At 35.1% G+C, this 15,290-nt stretch overlaps 1 protein-coding gene across 1 annotated transcript in view; it reads left to right on the forward strand.

Annotated features, from left to right (window-relative positions):
• Positions 1–15,290, forward strand: part of csmd3 (CUB and Sushi multiple domains 3) — a 414,963-nt gene that overhangs the window by 55,606 nt on the left and 344,067 nt on the right. Inside the window, exon 3 of the mRNA XM_015380485.1 lies at positions 7,326–7,438. Within this exon, the coding sequence (XP_015235971.1) occupies positions 7,326–7,438 (113 nt within the window). The remainder of the gene's footprint in view (positions 1–7,325; positions 7,439–15,290) is intronic.

Raw genomic sequence — 15,290 nt, forward strand, 5'->3', positions numbered from 1 at the left:
TAATGTGTAAGATTATTGGAAAACGTGTGTATCAACAGTTAAATCCCTTCTTAACAATGACCAGCTGCTCTGATATCTTCCAGTCCAGGCACAGTACAGGTACTGTACTGATGAAGGTGTTCAAATCCATCTGAATAAATTCAGATTGTGGAAGAACAACAGTGCCGGTATTTTTCATACTGTTTAACACTTGATTTTATTCGAGTTTCTGGAAAATTGGTTTGGCCTTCATGGTAAAGCACTTGACTGGTTTAAATTTTAGTTGAAGGACAGGAATTTTTATGTGTCAGTAGGGAACTTTAAATCAGAGTATTCAATATTTACATGCTCCCCATAGCTCAGATTGTAGAAAATAACAAGATCAGTTAGCATAAGTATACAGTCAACTCACAACATTGCAACACAATGCCACCAGGTGACTATGAACCCATCAGAGCTAGTTGCTTAGAACAGATCTATGTGGATGAGCCATAATATTCTCCACTAAATAAAAACAAAACTGTGGTAATAATCTTTGGACCAAAGGAGGAGAAATCAAGAAGTATCAAATAGTTTCATCTACTACATCTAAAAACAACAGATTAAAGTTGAAACCTTGCCTTCATGATGTACTCAGACCTGATACTTCAGAGGCACATAAAGGCAGTTACTAAGTCAACCCTTTATTACCTAAAAAAACATTAATAAAATTAAAGGACTAGCGTCCAAGCAGGATCAGAAAGAAATAAAATAATTAACTTATGTTTAATATAATTCATTTCAGCAACAGTGTCTTCATAGGTTTTCGTAAAAGTCAATCAGACAGCTGCAGCTGAAAACGCTGCTGCCCATGTTCTCACTAGAACTAAGAAATTTGAGCACATCAGCCTGGTTTTGAAGTCCGTCCACTGGCCCCCTGTAGCTCAGAGAGTAGACTTTAAAATCCTTCTGTTACTCTGTAAATCACTAAATGGATCAACACCTCAATTCATAAAAGATTTGTTATCCGTATCAACCTACCAGACCACTCAGGTCTTCTAGTTCAAGCCTACTCTGTCCACTTACAAATAAAACCAAACATGGAGAAGCAGCATTTGGTTCCTATGCTCCACTTATCTGGAACAAACTCACAGAAGACTGCAAAAGTGCTAAAAGCCTAAGTTATTTCAAGTCTAAGTTAAAACCCATTTCTTTAGAGCTGCCTGTGACTTTTGAAGGTAAACTGTTAACTGAAGTGTAATTAGTTTAGATTTGGGGTCCAACTTTTTTATTTGCTTAACTACTTTTCTTTATTGTGTTTTTATATGTACTTACTTTAATTCTGGTTTTACTGTTCTTTCAAAGAGTTCCATGGACAATAGTTAAAACCCAAAATGCCGCATATCAAAAGTGTTATTTGATTGAACTATAGCCTATAATATCTCTTGTTCAGTGCTTTTAGTTCAAATTGTCCTTCTCGCTTCTCTACCCTCAGCGGCCGTTTATAAACTGTCTTTGACATGTGTTTGAAACTTTAATTTCCTTCAGTATATACTCTGGGAAAACGAACATCTCACATCTGCATGCTGTTATTGATTTAGGTGTGTTCATGGTGGAGTTGAGAGGATTTGCAATGGGAATTGTGTCAGACAATATAAATTATCCACTATTTTTAAAGGGCAGAGGGTCTGTCAAAATAGGCTGTAAGATGAACAGAATCTGAATGTATAACTGATCGAATCAATTCTCAATGCAAGTTAGTTGCTGACATCTACCAGTGATAGGAGTGATAAAAAGATTGTTAAAAATAAGAATATTTATTAGGGTTATTTAGAAAATTTAAAATTAAATGGTAATATCCAAGCTATGAAATATTTTTATAGGGTAAAATAAAGACATATTTTAGCATATAGGTCTATTTACATTATTGGACTTTAAGCATATCTAATAGTGATGTTATGAGATGAGCCGAGGCTTTGAGAGGTTTGTCGAGTAGTGGAGGGGGCGTTCCCATGAGGGCGTATCAAGGCTTACTTCATTTAGGGGAGGGACCAAAATCGATGAGGTCTGAAGCCTCGCTACCGCCATATTACATGAGAACTTCGAGAGAAGTGGTTCAGATCGGCCATAAACAATTTTCGTTCAATTAAACAATATAATGACCAGAATCTGAACAAGCCACTAGTTTCAGTTGTAATATTAGTACTTACTACTATTGCTTTCTAAGCAAGTTATTATTATTATGAGTGCCATCAGATGTAAGACTTTTCTATCCATTCCAGTGGTTGTTGGTTCTAGTCCTAAGTTAGGCTTTTGAAAGGTGTTATGCTACTTCACCAGTATTTTTGCAAAGATTTGACTTTTTATCAATGGGTTGATATACCCAAAAGATTGGTTGATCAACTAACTTCCAACCAGAAAAAAAAAAGAAAAAAACTGTTGGCTAACACCTTTTATTATGCTCATCAATGCCCAATTTGCACAAGCACTTTCAATGTCTGCATGAACTAAAAGGACAGAAAAATTGTGTACCTTAAAAGATCGTTCTCATCTAAGATATTTTACTCACACAAAAAACCTTACAAGACTCTTGTTATACACACAAATCGTGAACAATTTCAAAAGAACTTAAAGGGGGGGAAAAAAACAAACAAGAAAAACAATTTTAAAAAAAAATCTGATATTTATCATGATTACTGTAGTTCTGCACTCCACCATTAGGTGGTGACATGTTCACATGAAGCTTCATGAACTGTGGGGATATTAGATGCAATTTGCCCAAACAGCTCAATGCCTCATGAGGCTTCATCTCACCATCACTAGTTTTCAGCTGACATATCTTTTATTTTTCTGCTGCAGCACATCAAGCAAACCACACCAACACAATACAATGGCAGACATGTTTCTTATATAGAGGTGGAACTAAGTTGGAAGAAACCATTATAAAAGGATATATTGCTGCAAAAAGAAGAAAAGAAATGTGTTTTAAATTGACAGGTAATGAAGTAATACATTTACCAATCAAGACATAACAGAAATATTTAAATTCAACCCAACAAAATACTCAAAACTTAACATAGAAAACACCATACATTTGACAAAACACACACCCCCACCCCTCCCTCCCTCTCCCCCAATTGCCCAATGGTTCAGTCCTGTGCACACCTGATTGGGGAGGGAAACAGTAGAGGTGAGTATTTCCAATGTGCTTGATATTTTACATCTTTAATTTATGGGGTTTTTTTTTTAGGAACAGTGAAACCAATTTACCTTTTTACTAAAATGAAAACAAGATGCGGCCTACCCAAGAACCACACCCCAAACAAATCCACTGCAACCGAAACAACCAAAATAACCAAACTACAAAACCAGAAGCTGTGTTTAACTGTTATCCATAATACAGGGAACAATGGCTCATTGATACACCAACACTATACCACATCTTAACTAGGTACTTTTCTTTGCCTATAAAGTGCATCTCTGTGGTACCCCCTTTTCTATTTATTTATTGATTTATTTGTTTTACTATTTGAATATTTTAGCCTTCTCTTTTCTAAAAGAAAAAGGCCATATTAATCCAAAAAACATATTAGTATACTGGCAATTAAAATGATCCAATGCAAATGAATATGAAATGAAAGACTCCCTCAATGAAATTAGCAAGAGTTTTGTGGTGGACTGTGTTACAATCTTTTTCATAATGTTTTTATATATGAGATAGAAAGAGCAAATAAAGCAATCCACTTACATTAAACCAGTTCCTTTTGCTAATGTGATGTCTCTCTATAATGTGCACATTAGATGCTTTTGGGTACTCGCCAGAACCCACAAGGCTTATTTTTACCTCCATTTCAATTTCTGTAAAATAATTTTGCTTTAATTTTAATCTTGAAACTAAGAATATGTATAGTCAGACTCAAACTGTGACAATATAAAACAAGTGCTGTGTTTGTGAGTGCTGAATGTGTGCTTCTGCTGGAGTGAAGGTAAGGGAAATTAGTTTCTGGAGAAGAAGTAGGGGAGTTATATTCTATTGATATTATATTTGATAAAGTATAAACTGACAGCTATGTAAAATAGCCTTTATAACCCAAGTAGCACCATGAGGACAACAGTAGAAGCAGAGAAAACAACAGAAAAAATACCCTGCTTTTTCCAAAACTGTGACGACCAAATTTAGGAATTCTTGGGGTGAAAAATAGGTCTGGTGTTAAATAACCGATCCAATCATTGCATATGCTTAATCTAGCAACTGCACAATCAGTTAGCTGACATAATTGCTGAAACAGTTTACTGTGATTGAGTTTTATGTTGTGCTATCCGTTATTAAAATATGTAAGGACAGTAAAAGGGTGCCATCTTTGTGGAAGATATAGTGTATTGCCAAAAGGATGTCTTGCATTATTGTGATCAAAGATAGCTTAAATGTGAAACAATAAAAACACAATAAACAACAAGGCTTATGGCTTACTAAGACTTAAACAATAGTAAAAGAAATGACTTTTCATTCACTAGTTTGAAAAAAATAAAACTAGGGAATGTTGTGCAGGCTAAGAAAACAGGATCGAAATGTTAAGAAAAAATATGCACTGCAAAAAATTAAAATCTATTTAAGTATTTTTTTCTTGGAATATGTGTATTTTTTTTCTCGAATTGAGGAGGTAAGTGAGACACTTTGTCAATGGAACAAGGCAATTCACATTTACAAAAAGAAAAGTGCGTTTTATCTAATTATGTGTTTTTAAGGGTGAAAATACTCCTTACATTGGCAGATCATGTTCTTTACCTACTCAAATTAAGGGTAAATACATAAAATGTCATACATTTTTACTTATTTCAAGATTGCTCTCTAGAAAAACACATTTTTTTCCTTCATTTTACAGTTTGTACTTTCAATTGTGCTTTTATCTTTAGTATGTACAGTAAATGTCTGGAAACAAAATGGCTGTGACAGAAGATGCATTTCAAGAAAGTTATGACCCTAAACCAGTATCCTAAGGTAGCCTGACCAGCCAAGCAAGAGCCCAATTTCAAATGCTGGACTAAAAGATCCCATGTAAACAATTTTAAATCAGATAACTACGGTTGTGACATATAAAAAAAAGAGAAGCTTTTACAGCTGCCAGTTGTGGAAATTTCCAACTGATAACTGCTTATTAGGGAAATAATGAAGAGCGTCATTAAAACATTGCTTCATTGCAGCTACAATCTTGACTGTTTTGGTTACAAAAAAGTGCTTTTGCATTATGAGCCCACTTCGCACACTGTGATAGGCCTAGCGTGTTTTAAACGGGAGAGTATTGATCCTAACCAGACTGACTAACACATGGTCTAATCATAAAATAAGGTTAAACATTTGACTTTATAATGGAAATTATCATTGTGACAGATGAAAAGCAACCTTTTAGACTGGCTGATATTGATTTCTTTTGGCAAAATGCAATGATGGCATTTTGCCTATATGGGGTGTGTAACCAGTTGTTTTACTAGAAAGAGATATTTGCATATGAATTGCTTACTATAGAAGAGAAGAGGCCAAACCTGCTCCTCTGGTTTCTCCTGCCCTTGTTGTTTTAGGCGTCTCATTGCATCCCATTCGACTTAAATAAATGACTGATTAAAATTTTTAGCAGGTAGCATAGAGAGAAGGATTAATTACTTGAAACAGCTGTGCTTGAGCAGAGATGCATCTACAACATTGAAGGCAGGGGTCCCTGGGGATTAGGTTGGAATCCACCACTGTAGAGCACAGAGCATAATATGTCAAAACAGATCATAGTGAAGATGATGATGTTTGATCAGAAGTTAAGCACTTGAAACAGAAATTTGCAATTTTAATTTTACTGTGTCCCTGTTTTTTATGGAAGATGAAGAAAATACTCAAGTGTAATAAGTAAAATATGCTAAAAATTAAAATGATAGTTGTTTAAGTCAAATGCTTGCAAATAACGCACATTCTCTTGTGACTTTTTATTCAGTTGGTGGAAAAACATTTTAGAATGAAAAAAAAATTATTACTTAAAAATGTTGCATTTTACTCAAAAGGGTTGTGTACAAAAGTTGGAGTAAAACAAAGCATGATAGGAGGGAATAGAATTTGTTGTCAAATTAAAAAAGGAATAACCTTTAAACATTATAAACGGATTTAAGACAAAACATCTTTAGAATCTATGTGAAAGACTAACTTATAAGCAGAGTAAAAAATGAAATATCTTTGCAGAAAAAGTTGACTTGTTCGAAGAAGCGGAATGAAAAGGAAAGAACAAACTTTTAGAGAAAATGGAAGGGAACTGGCAGCCTTGAGAAAAAAAAATGCAGTAGCATCACAACAGTTTGGCTGCTTTCCAGACCTGAAAAAGATCCAGCCTCCATATCCTCCTTCAAGCCCTTCCTCAATTAGGTATCTCTCAGCTGAGAGCCCACCTGTGCAGCTGTGCAGCATTTAGTATTTGAAACGGTCTTACCTTATTTCTTCTTTCTTTTTTTTTCTGCTGATCTGTAAACAAATTGAATTTCCTATAAATGATTACTCAAAAACCTTTTAAATATGTTTTTGTAAAACCCCTTTAATCATACAGTATATTTTTTTATGCATTTAGGAGATCTGACTGAGCATTCAGGCTCAGCCTTTCTTTAGAGATATCCCAACTGATAATAATAAAATTGGAAATCAGTCTTATATCAGCCCAAAAATTTGTATCGGAATGCACTGTTCTGTATCTTTAATCTCAAGGCAAGGCAATTGTTGTGGAATACCTTTTTTTCTTTGTTGTGTTTGTGTTGGATATTTACCTGTATTAAACCATACTATGTTATAATTTGTTTTGAATTTTACTGTATGTAAGTTGGTCTTAAGTTACATACAGCTTAAGGTACAGTGTATGAGTTGATTACACTCAAATGCAATATTTTTATCTAAAAGTTTAATAACTACAATTTGGATGCATATTTTTGTATATATATAATTTTTTTATTCTGGTTAGAGCTTACGGCAAATAAAAGAAATCGGTAATTCAGGTTGAAAAAAAATCACAATACCACATAAGTTCAATGAAAAAAACAACATTCACAGCAAAATGTTGGCTCACTGAAGATTAAGTTTATACTGTTTTCTTACATACTATTTGTGACTGTACCGACATTCTATGGGTTTTGAATGGATTGCAGTCTGAAATGTGACAGTTATAACCCCTTTCCTGTAAAAATCTGTTCAGTGGCTTTTCTTGTTCAATGTGAAACTGATCGGCGTTACTCAAGTTTAATTTTTTTTAATTACAAAGCAATTCTTAATGATTCCTTTTTTTGTTTTTACAAAAATGTTGGTTCTGCATTATTGTTAATACATTTTTCTTTGCCTTCCCCTTCAGGTTAACAGGCTTCCAGGCTCCTCCGCCTGTCACCAGTACAGGAAACGTTTTTTCCTTGAGGTTGACCAGCGACTTTGCCGTTTCAGCTCATGGCTTCAAACTCAACTATGAAGGTTAGAATGTGTCTGTATTTTGAGGAAGAGAGCATTTTGAATAAGAGGTATATGAGAACAGAAAATAAAGATTTGAAAAGAAAAAATCCAGATATTCTGAAAAGCATATTGCCTAGGATTACATTTTTTACTCTTAAGAATGCAGATTATCCTACCTAGCTTCACAGTCAGGTTTCATGTTTTGGTGTTTTCTGTTTGAATTTGGTTTGAATTTAGTCAGTCTCCTTTGGGGAAGATGAAGTTGAGATAAACAAGGAAACTATAAAGTTTTTTAAGGAGATGCAATTCAAGGACTGTCCACTCAGCACAGAGTGCATTCTTTTTCAACAAGGGGTCAGTCAACCTTTCTGAATCCATAAACAGCTTCACTACAGAACAGTATCAAATACAATGTGAGGTTATTTAATAATAGCAAAATAACTTTATGTATCTTTTTTTTCTAATTGTTATTTTAAAGATGGATAAAAAAAAGTTTACTTCGGTGAGGGAATCATTTGAACATTAGAAGGAGATTGTTGAGAGCTCAGGGGGATTTTTTTTCAGTGTTTCTTTGGGGGTGTGAGCAAACAACATGGTTCACTTTTCACAGATGAAATAAAACAGAGAAATGGCTGATGAATGGTAAAGATTAGAACTTGCTTTTTTCTCAGCAGGATATCTTTTCTGCTTTAATAGTTACGGTTTTAGATTAAAGGAACTTTGATGTCATCAACAGGTAATTGGATCTATTTAATTGAATAAAAAAAGCATAAAACTGTTTACCCGAGACATGCATAAAGGTGTATGATTTAAGAGATGATGTAATCAAAGTGTTTATAAATATTCAAATTCAGAAACTGTGTCACTGACAGGGTTTAGCTAGGATTGTGATCCTGCAAGTGAAAAAAAAAAAACCTTTTGGCATTTTTAAATTTTCTACACTGCTGTACAAGAGATAATTTAGAGATGATAGTTTGTATCATATGCGGTAACCACAAATGCTTATTGTATGATTTATTTCCTGTTATTCATTTTTCTGGTAAAAGGTATTCATGTAGAATAATGAAATCAATTAGATCAGTGGCATGCCTTTCCAAAAAGGTTGCATGTATTCTTCAAGTTAGTAATACACCTTAGGCCAGAGGGTCAATAACTGACTTTGTTGTCCTATCTTTCAACCTTTGGCAGCATTTCTTGGACACTAAGTAGAAGAGAGGGGCAGAGCTGTCCAACAATCTCTACCTAAGTGGTGAACTGATTATGCAGGATGAGGAGGACATTGGACAGACTCGGCAGCCGCAAGAGATTAGTGAGCATCTGCCGGGAATGTCTGGCAGAGACCTTGGTCAGCAACATTTTAACTGCAATTTCTGTTAGAGGTTTTGTCAAATTCCATGGAAAGCTGGGGATAGGGTGTTTGAGTGGAACATGTTCTCTTCCTCTATATTTGACACGGCTGCCTGTAGCTTTGGCCATAACCCTTGAACTCGGGAGTGGACACTGGTTGAAAGGGATGCATTAAAGCTGGAGAAGGAGTCCTGTCATGCTTGTGGGACTCTAGAGGTAGCAGGCACGTCCTGCATGGCTATTTGTTCCACCATCCAGGTATTTGCAGAGGCAAAAACCTTGGACCGGCAGATTGTGGTTGTGGTTTCCCTCCATAAGAGAGGGTGTTCTAACTGTAGAGGGGTCAAACTTGTCAGCCTCCCCAAGAATGCCTATGCCAGGGTGCTGTGAGTCCAGATTATTGTTTAACATCTGCTTAAGGAGGACCAGTGGGGTTCTCTTCCCATGTTTCAAACACATGATGAGTACTACACCCTTTGCAGAATGCTCAAGGTATCAAGAGAGTTTGCCTAACTGGTCCACATGTGTTTTTATGGACCTGGAGAAGACATCTCAAAATGTCTTTTCATATCCCCTTTGGGGGTTGATGCAGGAATATGGAGTCAGTGGCATTTGATTGGGCAGATTTCCTCTTTGTTTTTTACATATGACAATGATTTTGCTGGCTCCCTCCTGCCAAGACCTACAGCATGCGCAGTTGCAACTGCAGGCAAGTGCAAAGCGGCAGGGATAAGGATCAAGTCCTTCAGGTCGGAGGCCTTGTATCTTGACCGGAAAAAACTGAACTGGTCTATTGGGGTAAAGAGGGAGTCGAACAAAAAGGCAAAACTTTTACCGGTTGGAGTTCCTACCCAAACCCATGGTCATGAAATCTGGATCATCTCTGAAAGAATATGATCCCAGATACAAGTGACTGAATATATCTTTCACCGCATGGTGGCTGGACAATCGGTTAGATAAAGGGTGGGGGGCTTAGTCATTCAGGGGAGGTTAAGATTAGTGTGGCACTTCTATATTTAACACGTTTTCTGAGGTGGCTAGGACATTTTATGGGGATTTCCCTTTGACTTCTCCCCTGGGAGGTGGTCCCGGCACATCCCTCCAGGAGGAGGACCAGGGCACGACCCGGGTCATGCTGAGGGGACTTCATCTCTTGGCTGCGCTGGAAATGCCTCTGACTTCCCCCAGCAGAGCCGGAATAGGCTTCTGGGGAGAGGGATGTCTCTGCTGAAACGGCTGCTCCTGTGACCTGGCCCCTGAGAGTACAAGGAGTACGATAACACAGACTGTTTTCAAGCTTTTTTTTTTTTTTCTGTAAATAATGATAATTTTTCCAATAACAGCGGATGAAAACAATATAAAAGATACAAATATAACATTAGACTTAAAAAAACCCCAGTAATTTAGCCTTATTTTCAGTTATAGTGCATTATATTTTTAGGCATGTGTTGCATGCAGACATCAAAGAAGCAGCAAACTTTTATTGAAAACTTTGTAAAGGGGAAAATATCTAAAAAAAGTGTAGAAAAGTGCACACTGCTCAGCCACTGTGGGCTCAAAGTGTTAAGAATGAAAACCAACACTAGACAGACATGGGGAAAGATTAAAATCTTTTTGAATAAGAACTTAACAAACCAAAACCTTAACTACGTCTACTCTCTTTATTATCACCACAGGTATATTCAGTGATATGAAAACGTTTGGGCACCCTTATTATTCTAAATTATTTTTATTTCTAAATATTTGGGTGTTTGCAACAGCTATTTCAGTTTGATCTAATAACTGATGGACACAGTTTGGTCAGTTTTTAAGAAGTGAAAATAAAATAAAACAATAAAAATAATATAAAAAGAAAAATAAATTGATACAAAAACAGCTAATAAAAACTGACAGAGGCAAGAAGTGCAACATACACTTTAAATACTTAATGAGTTCAAGATTAACCAAAACAGCAATGCTGTGATACATTTCCTTTTAATACAAATACAGCTGTACTGTACATCCCCAGGACACATCTGCTATCCTTTCACCATACTCTCCATCTCTCTTACAACATATAAACATATATAAAATGTTGACGGTAAAACTTGAATTCAATGACGTCAGACATACCCAAACTGAAATATGCCACATTAAGTATAATAACAGAGCCAAGGAGGTGGCTTGGATTGAAATTAATGCAAGTCTCACAATTAGAGCGTTTTGCTGAACTTTTACATCCATTTTCCTGTTCCAGATGTTATTTCAATAGTAGCCTGTTCTCTCCCTGTTCTTCCTTTTCACAAGATGACAAAAAATTAAACCCATGTCCTCTGGATACCAATATGTCAGCTGCAAGTATTGACCAACAGAAAAACATTTTTATTTCCGGACTTGATTCCTACGTGAAGTCTGGAGAGCTTGTAAAATGCATTGCCAACTGAGAAAAGACTAGAAATGTAGAAAAATGGGGAATAGGACATTTTTCTACGTTTAATTGATTGTATGAACGGTTCTTGCATGAGGCCCAATATCTCTTACTATATACAGTGTCAATAAAAAAAATAAAAAAAAATTATAATGTTATGTATTTGTATTGTTATCAGACATCGGTGTAAAAACCAAAATTAAAATATTATATTTTAGCCTTGCCATGTTGGGAAATTGCTTTGTAATCAGATGCCGATCTGAAAATGCTTGAACAAATGCAAATACAGACTCTTTAGTGAACAGTTCTATAGTAGACAGCCAGCTTTACTTTGGCACTAATTAGTAATAAAAGTGTTTACACAAGCTATTTTTATAGCGGCACTACCAAACTCTCTAAAAGTATTTCTCAATATGGGTCACTTTGTGTGAGGTAGGGAACATATAAGTATTCATCATAATGCTCTGGGTTTTTGCACTGCATAATCATAACATCACTGATTGCAGAGCGTCTGTATTTGATTCTCCACACATGCCCCGTCTGGGTTTTTATCTGCATGGGAGTATGGGCATTGCAAGTTGTAGCAGTTGTCCCAGATTTACTGACTGGCACAAAGTTCCACCAGATACTTGGCGCATGATTACTTTGTGTACTTTTTGTGTATCTATGTCTGTGTGCAGATACAACACAGAGGGAGTTAGCTGTCAGTGAGAGGATCCAGGGGACTTATCTAAGGAGCCCCTGCTGTTGATACATGCAGCCTTTTGACTTCAACTCAGTGTGCTTCAGTGGTGACAGACAGTGTGAAAGAGAAACAGAACACAATTGGCAGTCTTCAGCCAATCATCCAGTTTAGGGTACAATATGTTAAACACTGGCTTTGAATCAGGAAGGAGTATTAATCGCCAGTCCCTGGTTTCAGATTTTTGAAAAGCTAAGGTTTTTTAAAGACTGTACATGTATATCAAATTAATGGTAGTACAATTTCATACTTTGTTTTCATTTTCTGTTTAATATAATGTTTTTGAGCATTAACCGATTTCAAACCCGATGTTGGAAGCTGTTGTTTACTTATAAGAAAGGAAAAATGATAACCTTTATCTTTTGATTAAAAAAGAAAAGGGTTTATATAAATGTCATTCAGAAGTGCATTACTTATCCAAAGTTTAAAAAGAACACACATCAACAAAATCTACCTATTTCAAATGTTGTCTGATCACCAGATTGGACCTTCCATCAGTGTTTTCGGTTAAATCTGGGGATCAAGTAGGATAAATATATACGGGTGGTGGCAGTTTTCATAAATATAAGATAAAAAAAAATATCTGTGAAAAGGGTTTCTTCTGTTTTTTTAATTATTTGTTTTGAATTTTTTTTTTTGTCATAATCTTTAAATGCCATAATTTGCACATAGCTTTAAATTTTTATCTGTATTTGTCAAATAATATGATGAGTATTTTAGTATTTATATTTATAGTTGGTACTTTTTACTCTTCAATTAGTAAAAGCATGGCGACAATTTTTTGGCACTCTACCCACCTCAGCTACAGACTAGTACCTAACAAAAGGCAAAATTGAAGAAAATATTTGATATTCCAAAAACATAAATATTAAGCTTAAAACAACTGTTTGTTGTCCCAAATTATTAATGTCACTCTTATTTATTTCATGAACATTTCTTAACAAGCAGTTTTAATATGAACAGAAGTTGTACAGAGTGCTTATTAAGACAAAAAAAACATATATAAAAAATATTCTAATTTACATATAAATATTTTTTGTAGGAGATGAAGTGCTGAGAAAAAGAATTCTATAAGAAAAATAAGCAAAATTATTAAATTTAAAGACACAATATTTTTAAAACCTAAAGTAATAATCATTATAAATATCTAGAGTATTATTGTTTGTTTAATGATAAATGCAGTGCAATGCATATTGAAAATAAACCAGCCTACACTTTTAAACTGTCCATCAAATTGCAGAAAACCTCCAATATTTGGAAAAAGTTTATTGTTCCTGCACCTAAATGTGAAGTTCCTATAGAACACTATGACTTTCGCCTGATAATCTTGACATCGTCAGAAATTAAAACATTTGAAGGACAAATTTTAAATTAATTTGAAATGGTTAGGTAATCCAAAGCTGCTTTCTATTCTTATTCTGCTATAGGTTTAGGCTGCTAGAGGACACAGGGACCACTTTTCATCATCCAGCTTCATTTTACCTCCATTCACTTATTGTGCAGTATTTTATGTTCAACCCATAAGTTTATTTCTCTCTGCTTCTTCTGGTCTGTTCCTGTTTGGCCTTGACTCCCTCCTGGAGAGAAATATCAGCTGGAATACTGCCATCAGCACTTTCTATTATAGATAATGGAATGGGCATGTTTTTCAGTTTTGTCTTGATTCTCTCCTAAACATAACAATGAGCTCAGCTTTTACTGTGTCTAACTGTATATATGTGTGCTCTTTCATCCCCTAACATGAAAACTGTCTCACAGCTCATCTGCTTAAATGTTTCTTTCCTGGACAGAGCCCCCTGTGGTGCTTGTTTACTCTTACATTTTATGTCTGCTTCTCTCCCCTTAAACCGCAGTCATCCTTGGAAGAAGGCTGCTCACACTATTGAGGTTTCTTTCTGGTAAAAGGGTCCGTCAATCTCTTGCAGGATGTGGAGACTAAACACATGGTCAATGACTTAGTTCAGTGGTGTGTTAAAAAACAATTTGAAACTTAACTAAAAAGCAAAGGACATGAACATTGACTTGGGTAAAGCCTCAATCATCCTCACTCCTAACTCATCTAATATGAATGGGTCAAAGCCCTCTGCAAATATACCTCTGTACTGAGGCGCAAAGTGCATGACAGGTTGCAGACACTGTACCACCTGATATGAATGCAACCTTCAATAAAAATGTTTGAAAATTTTACTAAGTTATTGTTGGTAGCTTTAGGAGTGTATGCTATCCATTCTTTAGATTTAGTGCTTAGGGAAAAGGATGAGTTCCTGTTAGTTTTGCAAATTCCTGCCACAACCTGTCATACACTCTGAGCATCAATAAATGACGAGAATATTAATGAAATGAAAATAATTAAATATTATTACAAATATTTTAGTACAACAATATAACCTAACCTATAATCAAAACATTGATACATCTGCAAAAAGGACAAGATAGACTCTATTTTTTTAAGGAAGTTAAATATTTTAAGGCTAATTAAAACAATAAGCCTCTTTAAAAATGTTTTTATTAAATCTGTAGTTTTATAATTAGATTTGCAGTTTCACTGTATTGTAACTATTTCTATGTTAACTTTATTTGGTAACTTGTTAAGCTTATAGTACATTTTCCAGACCACCCTCTCCACCTTAAGTTTCAGCCTCTTCCCTCTGGGAAGGTATTAAGGCTTCATGGTACAATAAGCAACCGATTAGAGAGCTCCTTTGTAACCAGAGAAATCAGGTCTCTTTTTTTTCTGAGTTGTTGTTTTTATGTTGTGTTGTAAATAATAAATGCCTGGCTGAAAACCAAATTGTCCCCCTTTGGGGGGAAAATTTTATTGATGCTGACACCCCCTTTACCTTTAATCTCTCTTCTGGTTCAAAATAACTACAACTAAGTATTAGAAGAATGACTTGCAATGTCATATTTCAGTTATTATTACCAAAGCTATATTAACAATATTAAAATCAGTGGTATTGCCAATGTTGATTCTACTTTACATGATGCAATGTACAAATATTTTCCTCCAAGGATTTCTTTTTACCTTCTATAAGCAATTCTTATTTTTCTCAGAGGAGTTCAAATGGTCTCCCCTAGGGATGCTAATTTTGCCTATTATTACTATACATTTTTCATTCTATTAGTGTCTGTGTGTATATCTGTAGTATATTTATAGTATATGAGGCTTACTAGATGATGTCTCAAAGAAATGTTATTATTTTTATATAAGGACAATACATACTCCTGATTCTTGATAATGTTGTCATAATGAGAGAAGAACGACTCTGAATCAGGGCAACCATGGAGACAGTTAGATCAGTTTAAGGAAAAGTTTATTAAAACAAAGAACAGAAAATGGAGTCTGGCAGGATCTTCCTGATACAACCTAGGGAAAA

This window comes from Cyprinodon variegatus, unplaced genomic scaffold (genome assembly GCF_000732505.1).
Source record: "Cyprinodon variegatus isolate N-32 unplaced genomic scaffold, C_variegatus-1.0 Scaffold216, whole genome shotgun sequence".
In the NCBI taxonomy this organism is placed as follows: domain Eukaryota; kingdom Metazoa; phylum Chordata; class Actinopteri; order Cyprinodontiformes; family Cyprinodontidae; genus Cyprinodon; species Cyprinodon variegatus.